General features: G+C 46.4%; 2 protein-coding genes across 13 annotated transcripts in view; one reads left to right on the forward strand and one right to left on the reverse strand.

Moving 5' to 3' along the window:
- Positions 1-584: 584 nt before the first annotated feature.
- Positions 585-11,335, forward strand: MRPL37 (mitochondrial ribosomal protein L37). The gene is made up of 7 exons (XM_018563981.1): positions 585-939; positions 1,505-1,688; positions 2,282-2,397; positions 4,015-4,200; positions 6,497-6,651; positions 8,618-8,821; positions 11,197-11,335. The coding sequence occupies exons 1-7, from the start codon at positions 612-614 to the stop codon at positions 11,272-11,274; spliced, it is 1,251 nt and encodes a 416-aa protein (XP_018419483.1). The 5' UTR covers positions 585-611; the 3' UTR covers positions 11,275-11,335.
- A 5,679-nt stretch (positions 11,336-17,014) lies between these two features.
- The window catches only part of SSBP3 (single stranded DNA binding protein 3), a 65,225-nt gene continuing 63,545 nt past the window's right edge, over positions 17,015-18,694 (reverse strand). For all 12 annotated transcript variants that reach the window (XM_018564009.1, XM_018564006.1, XM_018564005.1 and 9 more), the window contains one exon: positions 17,015-18,317. In XM_018564009.1, the coding sequence (XP_018419511.1) occupies positions 18,288-18,317 (30 nt within the window). In that variant the 3' untranslated portion in view covers positions 17,015-18,287. The remainder of the gene's footprint in view (positions 18,318-18,694) is intronic.

Raw genomic sequence — 18,694 nt, forward strand, 5'->3', positions numbered from 1 at the left:
GGATGTGGTCCAGGAAAGGGAGGGTTTCAGAGCCAGATCAGGCAGAGGACTGTAGTGCAGGGGGACAGTTTGCCAGGTAGGGAGGACAGAGGACTGTAGTCCAGAAAAGGGACCCTTGTGGAGGAAGGAGGTACAGGAGACTGTAGTCTAGAAAAGGGATGGTTTTGGAGGTATGGAGGACTGTAGTCCAAGGATAGGGACGGGTTTAGAGGAAGGACTGTAGTCCAGGTAAGAAGTGTTTTGAAGTAAGGAGGACTGTAGTTCAGGGATACGGACAGTTTTGGAGGAACGAGGACTATAGTTCAGGGACAATTTTGGAGGAAGGACTGTAGTCCAGGGATAGGGGCAGTTTTGGAGGACGGAGGACTGTGGTCCAGAGATAGGGACAGGTTTGGAGGAGGGAGGACTGTAGTCCAGGGACAGTTTTGGAGGAGGGAGGGCTGTAGTCCTGGGACAGTTTGTTTTGGAGGAGGGAGGACTGTAGTGAACAATGATGATCTGTGTGCAGACATACATGGTGCTCGGTCTCCATTGACATTACACACTCCTCATGGTCCGCCTTCTCCCCTTGAAGTTGACAGGCGATTACCCATCATCCTCAGCGCGCCAAGATGGCGGCCTCCGTACTGGCACAGCCGGTGTCCGGTGTGTGTGTCCGGGGCCCGGGGCTCCGCTGTATCAGTGTGTCCGCCCGGTGTAGTAAAAAGCAGACGGTACAGCCCCGAGTGAGGCAGGACCCCCCGGAAATCCCGGGCCTGGAACGAATCACATTCGCCGACCGCGGATACTTCTTACCTTGGCTGGCCCGGCCCAGCTTCCCGCGATGGAGGCCGGACTGGAACAACCCGCACTACTACCGGTCCCCGGCCCCCCAGGACATGCCGCTCTACAAGGAGGACGAGGCCTACGTCTTCAACCCCAAATGCCGCCTGCTGGGAGGTACGGGACCCGGGGGAGGGTGCAAGGTGACCCCAGAGTGGGATGGATAAAGTGACAATATAAGGACCTGGCTGACTCCAGGGTGGAGCGGAGCGGGTTGCAGGGTGGAGCGGGTTGCAGGGTGACCCAGGGGAGGAGTGGGTTGCGGGGTGGAGCGGGGTGAAGGGTGACCTGAGCCGGGTGCAGGATTACTTGAGGGTGGAGCTGGGTGCAGTGTGACCTGAGGTTGGAGCGGGGCGCAGGGTGACCCAAGCCAGGTGCAGTGTGACCTGAGGGTGGAGCGGGGCGCAAGGTGACCCGAGCCAGGTTCAGGCTGACCTGAGGGTGGAGCCGGGTGCAGGATAACTTGAGGGTGGAGTTGGGTGCAGTGTGACCTGAGGGTGGAGCGGTGCGCAGGGTGACCCAAGCCAGGTGCAGTGTGACCTGAAGGTGGAGCGGGGCGCAGGGTGACCTGAGGCGGGAGGTGGAGCGGAGTTCAGGGCGATGTGAGCCGGGTTCAGGCTGACCTGAGGGTGGAGCGGGGCGCTGGGTGACCCGGGGCTAACATTGGACTCTCTCTGTTTAGGGGTGAAGCAGGCGCTTTGGCTGACCAAATCCAGTTTGATTGAGGGGCTACCACAGAGTATACGGAGTATATATGAAGATCCGGCACACACATTCCCCAACCATGAGGAGCTGGTACACAATACAGTTGCCAACGCCTGTCTATGGAGCACCACCGAGGACCAGAGACCGAGGGAGGAATACTGGTGAGTGTCGGATCTCGGGGAACCAAGTGAGGTCTCTTTATAGAGACTACAGCCTCTGGTCACGTGATTTCTTCTTGCACAGCAGGGGAAGCCAAACCTTTGCCCTCCAGCTGTGATGAAACTACAAGTCCCATGAGGCATTGCATGACTCCCAGAGACAGAGTTATGTTGGGATTTGTAGTTGCACCACATCTGGTGGGCTGAAGTTTGTACATTCTCTGTGAATTGAATTAGAAGGGGTGGGGTTGGGAACACCGGACCTATATGTGCACACTGCCCAGGAGATCATGTTTCCAGAATAATCTAGTTACCTGCATAGATACCTTCACTGAGGGCAAGACTCAGATTGCCACCATTGAGCTCCCCTGCTGGAAATGCTAGTTGCTCGGCTGTTATATTGATCCAGTTGCTTCAAAACTTTCCCAGTCACTGGCCTGGAAAAAGTGCAGATCAGACAGTGCTTATAATTCCCGGTGCGGTCCTCAGTCTGCTGCTGCTCCTTCTCTGTCCAATACAGGTAATCGTGTTATGTGGGGACTTCGCGGTCTGCCGGGAGAATAAATGTTTATAATCGTTCTTCTCTGATCTTTCAGTCCTAAGCTCCTGCAAGGTCTCCTTCACATGTGCCGCATGCAGAGCTGCTCCTATCCCGAGCTCTCCCAGAGGAGCTTCATAGAAAATTATCAATTGGCAGCGTCCTGGAGAAGAGGTAAGTCCCGTACAAGGACTGTGTGTGTGTCACCTGGGCAGGAAGTGCAGTGAAATCTCTCCATCACAGACGCAGTATACCTGTCAGACCTTCTGTCCCTGGAATGTTCATTGCTTCCTGAGCCAGCAAAGCTCTGCCACCTCCTTGGCTTCATGGAGTTTTCTCCACACTTCCCATGCATTCCTATTGGCCACTTCCATGATTACATCATTGTAGTGGATTCTGCCTCTCAGGCTGGGGACAGCTGCTTTGCTGGGGCTTAAAGGAGAACTATGGGGTTAGGGCTCCTTAGGGTAACGGGAGGACACAAACTAGCGTCCTCCCTTCACCCTAAGCTCAGTATACCGCGAGCTGTAGCTGCGGTATACTGAGACGCCGCAGCTGAAGCGGATCCCGACAATTATGTCTAGATCCGCCCAGCTGCGTGAGTGACAGCTGGCTCTGCCTATCTAGAGGCAAAGACAGCTGTACCCGCTCCCGTCCATTCCGGCAGTCAGCGCTGGCAGATCGGAGTGGGGGGGGGGATCCAGCCCCTTCCCTGTCACGGCTCTCTGCTGTGACAGGATCAAGAAGTGAGCGAACGCCGGTATGTGTTCGCTCACCTCCCGATCTACTGAGCCGACCTGTGACAGTCTCATTGTCACAGGTCGGCTAGAACTATGAGGATCAGTGAAAAGCACTCACCTCATAGTTCTCCTTTAAGGATCACTTTTTCATGATGGAGCATTTTTGAAAAACGTTATTGTAGCTGTAAATTGCAGTATGTTAGAAATGTAGGATTACTGAGAAGTCCCCTTTAAAGAAAATGTCAGTAATAAACAAGGACTAGAGGCCACCACCTGAAATTGGTGGAGAAAAGATTTATCCACAAAGGGCGTAGGGCTGGGGTAGCCAAACTGCGGCCCCCCCAGCTGTGGGGAAACTACAAATACTATCATGCATCTGCCTCAGTAGGTCATACCTGTGGCTGTCAGAGACTTGCAATGCCTCATGGGACTTGTTTCATCACAGCTGGAGGGCCGCAGTTTGGCTACCCCTGGTGTAGGGGCTTCTTCTCGGTCAGAGGGGTTACATTTTGGAACTTTCTGCCACAAGCAGTGGTATCAGCAGAGAGTATAGAATCATTCAAAAATCAATTGGATACCGTCCTCAGAGACCTTAACATACAGGGGTACAGGTACTCTTAAATACTAGACCACACAGGGATTCATATACACACACACACAGACACACAAAGGTTGAACTCGATGGACCTGTGTCTTTATTTAACCCCAAATACTATGTAAAGGAAACCTATGTTTCCTTTACATAGAGAAATATGGCGACTCCCCATGCTGACTTCCTCCGGACAGTGGTAGGTACCAAGCTGTATCTGGCTTCAGTGCTTTCTGAGTCACAGGCTCTAAGCCAGCATTGAGCAGTTGCAGTCAGAACTCGTGATTGGCCCATTTGTTCCAAGTCATTGACTCCGAATATTGAAGGCAGTGAATCGGTATGACAGCAGACAGCTAGCAATGTAATAGGGAGAGGTCAGCAGTGGCAGCCCAGGCATTTTCCTGTCTTTGTGGAGTCGTACAAACCTGTATTTCCTATTTCTAACTTGTATTTGTTCTGCAGAATCCGTTCTTTATCTTGTGCGAGGGATTAATGGTTTAGTGATGAGTGCGAAAACGGCTCTAGAACCCCAGGCATCGCCCAGCGACATCCAGGTCACCCAACAGCAAGGACTGGGCTCCCTGTACCCGCTGTCCCCCGCCATTGACCTTCAGCAGGTGAACGTGTATGAGGAAAAGAATCATCTAGGTAAAAATAACAAGAATTTAGATTTCTGCAAGTAGTCTAAAGGAGAACTATGGGGTCAGGGATTTTACCCATAGTTCTCCTAAGGGTCACGGGAGGACACAAACTAGCGTCCTCCCGTTACCCAAAGCTCAGTATATGGCGAGCTACAGCTCGCGGTATACTGAGACGCCGCAGCCGGGAAGGATCCCGACATTACTGTCGAGATCCACCCAGCTGCGTGATTGACAGCTGGCTCTGCCTATCCAGAGGCAGAGCCAGCTGTACCCACCCCCAGTGAGTGACAGTCACGTCACTCTGAAGGGACATGATCAAGAAGTGAGCAAGCGACGGTATGTGTTCGCTCACCTCCCGATTTATTGAGCCGGCGTGTGACCGTTTCATTGTCACAGGTCGGCTAGAACTATGAGGCGGAGTGAAAACCACCTCATAATTCTTCTTTAATCACTTGAAGACCGCTGTGTTACACCCCCTTCCCATCCAGGCCATTTTTCAGTGTTCAGCGCTGCGGTACTTTGACTGACATTTATTCCGTCATGCAGCGCTGTACTGAAATGAATTTTATACCCTTTTTTGGGGACAGATAGAGCTTTCTTTCGGTGGTATTTATTCACCACTGGGGTTTTTTATTTTTAATATATTAAGGAAATATTACAGAAAATTTAAAAAAAAACAGTTTCCCCTATATTCTAAAACATTTATTATTACCCAATTTTTTGGTAAAATATAAAAGGCGGGGTCACGTCGGGTAAAAAGACACCAAGCTTCGGTGTAAGTAGCCCCCACTCCAAGCTCACTCCCGGGATGGACTACAATCTCACGCTTAGTTTACTAATTTGTATTGAGATTGTAGTCCATCCCGGGAGCGAGCTTGGAGCGGTGACTACTTTACAACACACACAAGGAACATGGGGAACACAAGTAGCCGCCCTCCAGAAGGAAGGACAGTGTCGGCACCAACTACATGTGGCTTTTTTGCTCATGTAACAATGATTGCAAATTGACCTTTTAAAGTTTTTTGGCTGAAGGTTGCTTTTCTAACTATGACTCCAGCAGTGTCTACACGTCCGTCTCCTCCCCAGATCTCTGTTGCCACCATTTTGTGTGCGTTGTGCCATCTCCGGCCTAATTTAACCAACAAAAGTCAAATGGAAAAAACAAGCCAAATCATGAGACGTTCCCGTCATTAAAAGCTATTCGTTTCCCTCCTCACCTAGCAGTCTGAAATCAAGTTCTGATCCTCGAAAGAATTTTGTGTGTGTGCGCACCCCTCATTTCTTTGACGTGCCAATTGACAGCACAGCTTACATAGTACATAGAGTATCTGCTGTGATATTGTGAGGAGGCGGTGCCACCTGTGCACCCATATGTACCTGAGTGCTATGCTAGCCCTACGTGACTTGGATTTCATCCAATTACTCTGGGTGCCCCGTCAGCACCACTCAGCTCAATAAACTTCAATTACAAATTCAAATAGCCAGGTGGAAAATTGTTGGTCGTACAGTGACTGCATCCGATCAGATGCAGTCACTGTTTGGGTCTTTAGTCAGCTGCAAGCACTGGCTGGCCAAACGGGAGATTGCATTTTTCCTGTTTTACATGGAAGGGGGGAATCCAGTGACTTCTCTCATAGCCATGTGTGGCTAGCTTCAGTCATATAGGTCTCCCAGAGAATAGTTGGTTTGTCACATACAGTAAAAGGTTTATGCTCTGATGCTGCACTGGGTTTGTGTTCTGGGGACAGTTTATTTGCAAATAGTGCCTACAAATAATTAGGTATGCACCGATACCTATATTTCGGTGCTCGCCGATACCGGTAAGTCCGCTAGCATGGAGCCGGCTTCGTGGGCAATCAAGAAGCTGGGCGCTAGGTAATTGCCCGGGAAGCCGGCTCCATGCTGTTTGGCCTGCTCGATGCTTATTGGCTGGAAAGCCGGCTTCCCGGCCAAACAGCATGGAGCCGGCTTCCCGGCCAATCAGGAAGCCAGGCGGCAAGTCGTTACTCGCCGCCCTGCTTCCTGATTGGCCGGGAAGCTGGCTCCATGTTCCCTCTGACTGCCGGTCAGAGGAAATCTTTCTCTGACCAGAAGTTCCAGTATCGGGGGTAAGTGTTGGAGCCTTTGGGCGGGTACGAGGTATCGGTGCACCCCTACAAATAATACATCCTTTAAAAAAAAAAATATCTTTCTTCTATTGCACTGCAAACATTATAGTAATGAAATGGTGTAATCATTCTTCTTTCTTCCTTTTTTTTTCCACTTTTGATTGTCTTTGGTTTATTTTGATCCTTCTGCTGCAGGATTTAAAGATGGCTTCCCGTTCAGACACCCTCATACTATATACCTTATGGATCCTTGCAGCACCAGAGCAAGATTCCTGCCAGACCAACTCCGCGCCAGAATGATAATGACTGCTTTTGGGAGTGCGGTGGCCAAAGCTAAGACGCTGTACGGGGTGAGTTCCTGATTTTGCTGCGTTATTTCCCAATGCGTAGCCACAAGTTTTAACAATCGGGAAGGTATCGGCTCGTCCAGCTCAAATGGAACCCCAGGCAAACGGCTAAATCTATCAAATCGCAAATAAGTCCACAGACCAGATCATTTTCCAAAAGACATATTATGGTATGAAATGGCAAAGTGTAATATATACAGAGTACGGACTGTGCCACGAATCTGCTTCACTATGCTTTACATGAGTTGCTATGAGTAACTATTCAGAGGCTAACCCAAAAGGTCTATATGGGACTATCAACCAAATCAGATATGTCCGCACACCAAATACTTTTCAAAAAGGTATAATATAGGGTCCAATTACAAAGTGGGATTTGTATTAGGGATGTACAGATACTTTTTGAGTACCAGTGCCGATACTTGCCATTTTCATGAGGACTACCAGGGTTGCAGCTGGGACCGGGCTCTGGCGCTCCACCACTGTCCTGAAATCATTAGTCTGTATTGTTTTAGAAAAACTGTCACATGACAATAAACAAAAATGTGTAAGTACTCGGCAAGTACCAGTACTCGTACTGGCAAAACTGGTATCTGTGCATCCCTTTATTTATATTTATAAAAACAAAATCGTTCATTAAAACAGAGATGTACAAATCCCGGGAGCTCCGTGTGCTCCTTACAAATGACAGCGGCCTCCTAATTTTTTGAATTTTTCTCTAGTCTAGTCTTGGAGCTCAAAAGTATCGGTGCTTGTACCGAGTACTGTACTTAGTATCTGTGCAACCCTAATTTGTACATACACATCATTGCGCAATGTACCCCAAACCTGCTCCACTATGCTATACATAAGTGGCTATCTGGAGCTATGACCAATCAACAGTAGTACACAAACAATAGGGAGACATCCAGTATATAATGGACAGTACCAGGCAGTGAAGGATGAATCATAAGTTGGGATCAAACGCCCTGAACTGGTGGCGGTGCAGACGCACAGCATTTCAGGGACTTGGTCCACTTACCCTAGTGAATGCCTACCTTTGGGCCTTTTGAAGCACTGTTCCTTGCTCATAGCTTCAGATGGCGACTCGTGTTTTATAGCGTAGTGGAGCAGGTTTGGGGTATATTTCATACTAATGTGTATGTATGGATCCCACTTTGCAATTTGATCCTATAATCTTTTTGATCCTATAATCTTTTTGATCCTATAATCTTTTTGATCCTATGATCTTTTTGAAAAGTATTTGATTTGATTGCTAGCCCTTTGTAGACCTTTTTGGGTTAGTCTCTGAATAGTTACAGCACCTGCATATTGCTTGCTGCTTTGTTTTCTGCTACAGATGAATGTCGGGGGCAGATCCTAATTGGCTAAATACATGGTGGGACTAGATGGTTTTACTTATTTGTCATGTTGTACAGCCATTGTTATCGATACCCACCTCTCTGCAAGTCAGTAGGGTCATTCTGCTACCTCGGATTTAGCATTACTGCTTCCTAGGGTGTAAAATGCAAATCCAGTCTTAAACATGAGATGACAGCTGGAAACAACAGCTGATGATCTCATGTGAATGAGTCTTATGCACAACCATCTCCTGACCCCTCTTGAGAAGAAGTCTACTGGGTAGGTTAGAAAGCCTGTTCCATATTGCTGTAATCCCTCTGCAGCTAAGTCCGTATTTTCCTGCCCCAGTCTCCTCTCCATCATCTACCCTTTAACAAAATACTAAGGTTCCTTCAAGCCAGACATTTGTGTATTGTTATATTTTTGGATTTTTGGATATTTTTGGATTTTTGGATTGTGCTTACTCTGAAATGACACGGTGAGTTTAAGATTCTTCTAGATTGCACAGATCCTCTCCTGATCAGCTCGTGTGAGAGGGGCCTTGGGGTTTACATACACTTTAAGCATAACAATGATGTGCAGGTTCTGGCTGCCATAGCCACCCTAATATTGTGCTCTACCATTTTTCCAGGAGGATGTGAAGAATTTGGAGAAGCCGGTTGTGGTACAGAGCGTGGCTACAGATGGGCAGCTGTTCCACTTCATGGTTCTGCAACTGAACACACTGGATTTAGAGTCCAGCGATGGCATGAAAAATATTGTCTGGATGGATGGAGACCAGGCCTTGTATGATACCGTTGCAGGCCGAGCGAAGATCAGAAGGAAAGTGGTGGTGGTAAGTAGCGTGGGGAGCATATAATATCTTTGACTTCTTGGAGGTTCTGGGCTGCTTTCAAAATGCAAATCAGTCTGAGAAATATCTGAAAAACCAGATAACTTATGATGAGTCCCAAAGATTGCACACATGTCCCATCCATCACTAAGGGTTCCCACTCTCCCTGCGGGATTTGTATTATGGAGAATTCTAAAGAAGAGTTGGAACAACCATTACTCCGACGGGGGCAGGAGCAGGACCAGGAATTCTCAGGGAAGTGGGGCCAACTAAAGCGACCTTGTCACAAAATGACTACAAACCGATAAAGAGCCCCATCACAGAAAGAACACCCACTTCCTGCGTCGGCGATTACTGCTGTGATCAAAAGAAACCACCGCTCAAAGAATCATCAGGGTCTGATATTCTGGGGAATGTCGGATGTCCTGGCCCCCTGCTGTGCTCTTTGGTTCTTCCTACCGGCCCTTACTTTTGTCACTGTATTCTTCGTGACGTAGGGGTCAGCAGGAAGAACCACTGACAACAGGGATCTGACACTTCTTGGGTACCCTGTACTTGGTTTTGCTGATAAGTGGAACATCTGGATGGGTTAGAATCTGCTCAGTTGTTTTTTTTTATTGGTCCACCCCATAGAAGGCTGTGCGGGTATATGCCAAATTTGAGTAAACATGCTCATGCGTACAGCGGCTGCAGACAGGCTGGTATTTGGGGTTGGGCTCTGAATACCAGTACCTTGCAACTCAGACATACCTGTGTATAGCTTTGTACAGCCATTGACTTCTATGGGAGGCTGTAGGCAGCATCTGTGGCTCCCTGGCTGGGGAAATATACTGGAAATGACGTTGTATGGGTTCCCCCGCCTGCCCTTACTCTGTGTTTTTTGCATTAAGGTATTCAGATCCCTCAAATAAACATTACCCAGTAACGTATTTCTTTCTATTTGTGCCTAAGCACATACAGTTTATAGGTTTCAAAGTCACTGACTCCAGCTCCCGCAGCGCTGCTTCCCTGAACTGCTAGTCAGGGATTGTACCACATAGAGCATGTCACAAGGGACAGCACAGTCTCAATCTGCTGTCAACCTACTAGCTTGGAGATGAGGGAAGCAGCTTGCTGTCCTGGGCTTTAGGGCCATCTGTTATTTTAATGCACACAGTGTAGAGATATTCATCTGTAACCCAGGGTTGGGATGATGCATACAAGGTTGGCTACAATGGGGCTCCAAAGCACACTGCAATGTAGGCAACAGAAAACCTGGGGCAGTCCTCTTTGGAGCGGCTTAATTAAGAAGAACGGCAAGCTTTTATAGAAGCGTATAAGAGAAGTGCTGAGGTCAGCTGCTGTAATTGCTATTAACATTTTAGGATTTAATGACACTTTAAGGATCACGTATCTGAATTTGTCTCTATAGCTCCAATATATTCTCCGGCTCTTTACAGATTACATGAAATCGTTCTCATTCGTCTCAGTCCCCCGAAAGAGCTTTCAGCCTGTCGTCTGTTTGGCCAGAAGCCAGTTATATTAATATGGCGTGGGAGGAAATTCTCACGTACAATCTCCTTAATAGGGGGAGAATATATACAAGGTATCAGTGCTAACCACCGAGACAACATGCTGCCGACGTGTTCACATTTCATAGATCAGTGTATTGTATGGCACTAACCTATTCAGCAGCAATGTATAGAGGATTGTGCGCCATTCCCATCACTGCCCACCAGCAATACTTCCCATCATAGACAGACTGTGTTACATGCAGTGCTGGTGCCCTGGGTTCAGTATGAGCACAGATATTCTATTTTTAATGAGCAGAACTGTCTGTCTATGGTAACTACCTTCCAAGTTGCTTTCTCTGATAACAAGCTTGACAATTTTTTAAAGGAACTGGTTGCTGTGGGAAACCACATTTTGCCAATCGGTTTAATAAATGAGCTTTGTGAATGTGGAATTTCTATGGCGTCCCTGTTAATTAGGGTGTGCCTCTTTCACCCCCCCCCTCCCCCCCTTTCCATCCCTACAACAGGACTTGACCACAACACTATCTGCATGGAGTTTGCATGTTCTCCCTGTGCTAGCATGGGTTTCCTGCCATACTCCAGTATGAAAAGCTGGTCGTTTTTTTGCCTGAGATGAGCATGGCCAAGATGGCTGCCTCACCTCCTTTGAGTCCCCAGAAAGAAAAGCGCTATAGAAATACAAATTGATATACCCGGGATTAAAGTCATTTCTTATTTTACAACATTTTTGTACACTGTTCAGATGTCTGTTTTACTGCCAATGTTGTCACAAGGTGCGAGGACTGTTACCAATATAGATCCGCTGATCTGTACAGACAACCAAATAATTTAATAATGGTAATAAAATGTTTTCTCTTCTTTCAGGTACCCGCCGGAGTCTCCGGACTCCATGCAGAAACATTTCTGAAGTTTTGGTCAATGTACCTGCACGGGGCAGTCTAGATAAGCAGGGAGATAGATGTCTGTACATACAGCTTATGGATTAAACATTTGATATTTATGTAAGCTTGTGTCATGTCATCATTGGACAACATCTGTTTACAAGGACCTCCAGTGGGCCAGTGTGGTGCACAGTCAAGCTTTTTAGAACAAAGTATATACCATCACAAATCCCTAAAATATCAGGTTATTCCTCATTTTAGAATAGTGGGCGGAGCTGCAGGATTAGAGAACAGGTAAAGCATTATAGTTCAAACTGCATACAGCTGTTTCAAGCTTGTGTACCCGCATAAGTACAGCGTATGGACCCAGCAACTTTTAGGCCAGGTTCACACCATTTTCTGGAACATGGTGCATTGCTGCGTTTTTTTTTTTTTTTAGCTTTAAATGGGCTTACATGTGTTGCAGTGCATTTGATGTGTTCCAGACTAGAGAAAATGACAAGCAGTATTTTTTTGGTCTGAACCGAACCGCGCTGGTGTAAACAGAGCCCAGCAATACCTTAGGGATACATTGGGATGATTTTTTTTTTTTGTCGAGGAACAAACTGTTCTGGTCTGGACATGATCCGGCCATGGTGTGAACAAGCCCTTTATAGAGTAGGGCACGGGGTCAGAAAACTTTCTAAACAAAGGGCTAGTTCTGTCCTTTTATACTTTAGTGGGGCTAGGCTGTGGCCAGTGGTGGGAATAAAATGTCACATCCTTTGTGTCAAAGAGGAATAGTGGTCAGAGGGAGGAGAAATAATGGCCCATAGTTGGGTGTCAGTGGAAGGAATAGTACTCCTTCACTGGGCTGTCAACAAAAAGAGCAGCACCCCATTGTTGCTATTAATGGTAGGAATAGTCCCCCATCTGTGGTGTCAATGGAAGGAATACTAAGGCAAGCAAAGTCCTGCATCTGGCCTGTAGTTCGGGGACCAATGAGAAAGTAGAACCTGACCTGTCTGGTTATACTTCTCAATGATTCCTACTCTATAGAAGCTGTTTTAGGCACTGCTTCTGCCAGCAAGCCTAAAACAACTGTACGCAGTTGGAATAAATGGCTCTCTAATATTGGGCTGCATCTGGCTATATGGCCCATTCACGGGGGAGGCCGCTGTATGAATCTAGTGTTTCTTCCCAAAGGAGTCAAATGCTGCGTGCATACAGTGTGGGGAAAAACAAGCCATGGTGGCTGTCATGTATTCTATACAAATCGGTGGCTGTTTGTGCCAATGTGCACATGTAACTGCTCAGCCGAGTGGTTACATGCAAATAGAGCCTCTGACAGACCCTGGGTGCAGGCTCTTGTGATTGTGTGACGTCTAACAAATGGATTTGTTGGATTATTCCACTGAGTGCTGGTGATTCCTTTTCCTATATTGTGTCTGCACGGTGCCATCCGTCTTCATCACTACAAGCACCATTGTCTTCATAGGCCTTGATTGCTTCTATCCGACCCAGGGTGCAGACATTTTGCATCCAGGGAATGCGTTTGTGCCTGCAGCTAATCGGCCAGTTTGTATGTGGCCATAGCACAGAATGCAGCAGTGATTGGGTGCCTCTAAACACAAACTAGTTGCCCCGGTAGCCTGTAGAATTTAGCCTAAACCAGCAGTTCTGGGTGTAGATATCATCTGTTCTAAGATAGTTGGACAAAAAGAAAAATTGCTCCGATAATTCCATAGAGCTAGTTAAAAGAATGGCAGAGACCTGCTTCCATAAAGCTTGGGCAGCTGCAGAAAGAATTAAAGCCAGGCAGTTAGTACATTAGGAGGGCAGCAATGGTAACCACTATAGTTTAGGATAAAGTAAAACCTTAAACAGTTTCCCAATTTCACCCTGGGTCCAATCCAATTACTATTCAGTATCTATATGTACAACACGGTACCTTTAGGCAATTATGGCAAGTAGAGAGCTTTGGACTAGAAAATACCACCAATGAAAGAGGAGCCAGTCTACCCCACAACCACAAGAAATACATTTAACATATGACTTTGTACTCCTGAGCCAAAACCTCCCCTACTAATAAAACACGAGTGGTGGAGCTTAGCCTTTCACTGGCTCTAGAGAATAGAAAGAGATTCTACAAATCTATATGTATGCCGTCCTATCCTCTATAGGAATAACCGGATACAAACCAATCCAGATGGCATATTTCATTTGAACATATTGTGGCTTTTACTAAAGGCTGTACAAGATCAAATATCTTCTAAGGGAACCTGTCACTGTAAGTTTAATGTTATCAATGGTAGTGGTACCTTCTCCTCAGAGAATGAGATGTCTCAATCGTAACACCATTGTGCTTGAAGGGCAATGACATTTTCCTATAAGTCTTATTTCCAAAGCTGTGTGCTCACTTAGTCTTCTATGAATGGTCAGTGAGCTTGTGCAGTAGGCGAGTATTAGGTGGAACCTGGAATTCCCATCCATACCCAATGGTGAATTAATCAATGGTGCCTTGCCTTCCATAATCATAACTAGGGATGCACCGAAAACTGGTATTTTGGTAGCGAGTACCGATCATTTTTTTTTCGGTACTTGCCGATACCAATTACCGAAAGTCCCATTCAGGAAGCCAGGTGGGGTGTAATTACTCGCCACCTGGCTTCCTGATTAGCCGGGAAACGTGTAAAGACTCGCCACCCGGCTTCCCAATTAACTAGAAAGTCCCTTCTTACCTTCGTATCTACAGCCTGTCACCCCCGGGGCCTCTCCAGCGAGAACACGGCTTTCCTCCGGTACCCAGCCGGAGCCGTCTGTCCGGCCAATCAGGAAGCCGGGCGTCGTGTAATGACGCCCTGCTTTCTGATTGGCCAGGAGGTCGGCTCCATGCTCCCTCATCATGAGATGACGAGGGAGCATGAAGCCAGCTTCCCGGGCCAATCAGAAAGCAAGGCGTCATTACATGGCGCCCGACTTCCTGATTGGCCGGACAGACGGCTCCGGCTGGGTACCGGAGGAAGGCCGCGTTCTCGCTGGAGAGGCCCTGGGGGTGACAGGCTGCACATGGTAAGGTAACCTTACCTCACGAGGCCAGCTTCCCGACCAATCAAGAAGCCACGCACGCTGTAATGACACGCTGCCCGGCTTCCTGATTGGCTCCATGCTCTCTCATCACAAGTGACGAGAGAGCATGGAGCCGCTTCCCGGCCAATCTGTAAACCGGGCAGCGCGTAATGACGCGCTGCCCGGCTTCCTGATACCGGAAGTACACATGCTAGGCATCGGAGCCTTTGGGCGTGTACGAGTACTGGCCCAAATACTCTGAATCTGCACCGATAGCGATACTAGTCGGCGCATCCCTAATCATAACTATAGCGGTTTATGAGCATAGGAGAATCAGGCTTCTATTATGTAATAACTACAGGGTAAAACCCAACAACCAGTGACACCTCATTTCATTGTGTGTGTATTAAGCTAGCCATACGCTGAGTTTCACATGAACATTCATATAAATAATAAAGTCAGAGGCTTGACAAATGCCGTCTAACATTACATTTGGTTTTCAAAACACATTTAGGAAATGAATGGAGTTGGCTATATTTATGGTGCATTGGCAGCCTATGTACAAATGTTAGGAGTGGTCACCCATCATTATTATGGCCCAATAGTGTGGTTAGGAGAGGCTCAACCCTCTGTTTGCATAAAAGCATTGTTACAGAGGTCATCTATGATGTATGATTACACATTTAGGTACGGTGTCAAGCAGAAATGACCTTGCGGGTAATAAAATCTGCAGCAAAAAGGAAACTATGGCTGATGACAATGTGTGATCTCTCAGCCCTACCATGAAAATGGAGCCTGAGATGTGGTTGCTATGGCCAAAGGTTCACTCAATTTTTTTTTATTGACTAGCCCCAATGTAAGTGATCATTGTACAGTCAGACCTATGCAGCAGTCTCTCTCACTAGACTTGCTAATGCCCACAGTGACACCTCTAATCCATAGCCGAGACTGGAAGATACACACCTTGATGAAGTATACCAAGATGGACAGGTGAGACAATGGTCATTACATACAATCAGCTTGTAATGTTATTTCCATACATCAGCTGATACGTGGACACATCACCACCACACCTATAGGTTAGGTAGACATCCCACTCTGCAACCATGGGCATTCAATGTTGGGTCGGTCGACCTTTGCATCTATAAAAGTCCTCACTCCTCTCCACAAGATTTTAGGTGTTCCAGTGACATTCATTGAAAATCATTTTTGAGGTCAGGTACCGATGTTGGATGAGAAGACTTAAAGTAGTATTAAACTCTCAAATGTTTTTGAGAATAATGAATCCAGATCAAACAAATATACATCGCCCAGCAAAGCATTGCTTCACATTTTGCCCAAGTAGTCATGTTTCTGAACAGCTGCTTCAAAGTCTCTCAGCTCAGCTTCCCTGAACTTCCTGTCCAGTACAAGAGCACAAAGGATAAAGCAGACTCCAGCAAATATCCATCTACTAGCTTGGAGAAGGGGCAGGAAGTAGTTTGATTTGCTGTCTGTGGAGACACACCGCTTACTAGCACACACAAGGGTGACTGCATAGCACAAAGGAGTCACTAACAGGAAGTCAGGGTCATTGCTCAGGGGACCAGCTGATTCTGCAGGAAACACATTTTTAAATCAGGAAGCAGCATCCATTGTAAGTGATTTAATTACTTTGATATCACTTTAACTCACAAATCAGCATTCCAATTTATCCCAAAAGGTGTTGAGGGGCTCTGTGCAGACCATTCTTAATTGTCCACATCAAACTGGGTCAAACCAGGTCTTTATGGAGCTGGCTTTGTGCACAGGGGTACACTCTTGCTGGAAAAGAAGATAGTCTTTCCCAAGCAGTTGCCACAAGCGCATAATTGTCCAAAATGTCTTTGTATGCTGCAGCATTAACAGTGCCCTTCACAGGAGACGCCTGAATGCAGTCATTTGGAGGCATGTCCACATACTTTGGCTATATAGTGTATATGGCTGTTAGCTAGTAGTCTAGCTGTTGTCACTACCTCCAGAGAATATTCTTTCCTGTTCTAAAAGATGGAAGGCAGACTATTTACCAGCTAAGCATAATTGCACAGCAATTGACCATTCCTGCAAACTTTTACTTTACAATTGCCTGCTGATATCCCACAATAGATATGAGATGATACCAGTAAGATGAATCACCTACCCAATCTCATAACTAGTTCTTGAAGTGAATCTAAGGCCCTTTTAGAGTGATTAGGTCCACCTGTCCACTGTAAAACTTTATGGGCAGCCGGTTGTAAACAGACCTACGTCCATTTACATCTGATTACCCATGACTCCGCCTAGGTTAGGGGGACTAACAGAAAAACAAAATATTGCAGGACTTGATTGTGACAGATCGGAGGGAAATGAATGTCAGACACGTCAACTTATATCCGACTCCCCAAAGAGCCAACATCGGTCCGTACAGTTCAGTTTTTGCTTCCATCCATTCCAATAAGCAGATCTGTTGCACAGGCTACCTGCTGTTTGGAACCGACGGCACCCATGTGAAAGGGAAACAAAAAACAGGGGTAGGCAACCTTGGAACTCCTGCTGCTGTATTTCCATGAGGCATTGCATCACGCATGACTCGCAAAGCATTATGGGATTTGTAGTTTCTTTACAACTGGAGCACTGAGGTTGCCTACCCCTTGCTGTAAAAGAACACAAATTGCAAGCTCCTCATTTAATCTCCCACCCATGTATATGCTTTTTAATTAATTTTTAAAAAACAGGAAATAAAACCATGATATTTGTTTGAATTTATTAAATTTATTACAGCATGGAGGCGGAAAAAAATTACCATATCATTCCAAGCTGTCCCATACCAAGAGACAATAATTTAACTATCCCTTTTCGAATACACAAGGAATTTCTTTTTTAACAATGTCCTGAGAGGAGCTGCTATTGTTCCTTCCTTCCAGTCACTCCTGACAAATAAAAAAGGACAAAGAGGAAGAAAAAAAAAAAAAACCTGACATTATGATCAGAAACTCCAACATCCTACACAAACTGTCCCTTTTATTGAGCAAATGACCAGCGAAGTCATGTGTAGGTGCGTTCAAAGTTCCCAATTCTGAGTTACTCGGAAAAGAAATAAAAATAAAATACAGTGTTGTGTTGTCAGCTGAAGTTGTTCTGGGCCAACAATGGTGTGACGGGGAACAGACCAGGCAGTCGTATCTGTAAGGTCGATGGCAGCTGTGCAGCAGGAGTGTATGAGGGAAGGTCGTTGTTTTGTGGCGCCAGAAGCTCCGAAACGCACCAAGCCGCCTCACAAATGAATGTTTTTCACCCGTCCAGAGTCTGCAACCGCTACGTAAAAATGTGGCGCGGTGCCGGTCACCGCACGGTCCTATAAAATCCCTTTGTGCGCCGAGTGTGTCCTCTTGATTCTGGGAGCTTGTGGTAAATTCTCTCTCTCTCTCGCAGAGGTAAGAAGAAAAAACAAAAACATACATAGTCTTAGGTGTTTAAACAGGAGATCAAGTGTTTGTATGAGGTAAAGAGGTGCAGTTCTGACCGCTTCTGCACAGTGAAAACAAAAATAAAAAATAATAATTTCCAGAGGTCCGGGACTGCACAGAAATCTCTTTGGAGGGAAGTGGGCAACTGAAAACCTCAGTCCATTCAACAAAAAAATAAAAGCTAAAAACTAAAGACACATGAATTTTCCTATTTGAGCTATTCTCCTTGAATATCACGTCACAGACATAGAACAATGGGGGGGGAAAGGGGAATATAAAAAGTACACAGCAATCATATTCATAACTTGAAATTTCCTTCTCTTGCAAATTAAAAAAAAAATGAAAAAAAAAGTTTTATGTACAGATATAAATCCTCTGAGAAGGATTTTCTTGTCTTGACAGTTTTTGAACTGTGTTTGATGGAATAAAAAGTTTTGGCTTTTTATTGCATGAAACCAAACTGAAGGAGCTGTTTAATCCTCTTCTGCAACTCCAGACAACGGTCTCCGGCAATCTCAGTAATCTTCCAAAGCAGCAGCTGAGTGAAGAGTTGTCACTGGTGTCACACGCTCATAGTCATGCTGGGAGAGTACTACAAAAAGGAGACGGAGGGATTAGGGATAACGAATGTGGACGCCACATAAAAGAAATATCAGGAGACAAGGCTAGCCATACACAAGGAGTAGGCAACCTCGGCACTGCAGCTGTTGTGGAACTACATCCCCCATGGGGCAATGCAAGACTGGCAGCACAAGGATTTGTAATTTCACCACAGGTGGGGGTGCCAAGGTTGCCTACACCTGCCATATACGTTTGGATTTCTCTTCCGTTCATTGAAGGACACATTCACCATAAGATCTCGACATTGGTCAGTGTTTTGCCTAGCGTTTAAGAGATAGGAGCTAGATTTTCATGCTGGGCTCTTCGGTCCAGTTTTTTCCTTCTTCAAACAAGAGCCGACTGGGTGAC

Source organism: Nanorana parkeri, unplaced genomic scaffold, assembly GCF_000935625.1.
Source record: "Nanorana parkeri isolate BGI_ZX_2015 unplaced genomic scaffold, ASM93562v1 scaffold715, whole genome shotgun sequence".
In the NCBI taxonomy this organism is placed as follows: Eukaryota; Metazoa; Chordata; class Amphibia; order Anura; family Dicroglossidae; genus Nanorana; species Nanorana parkeri.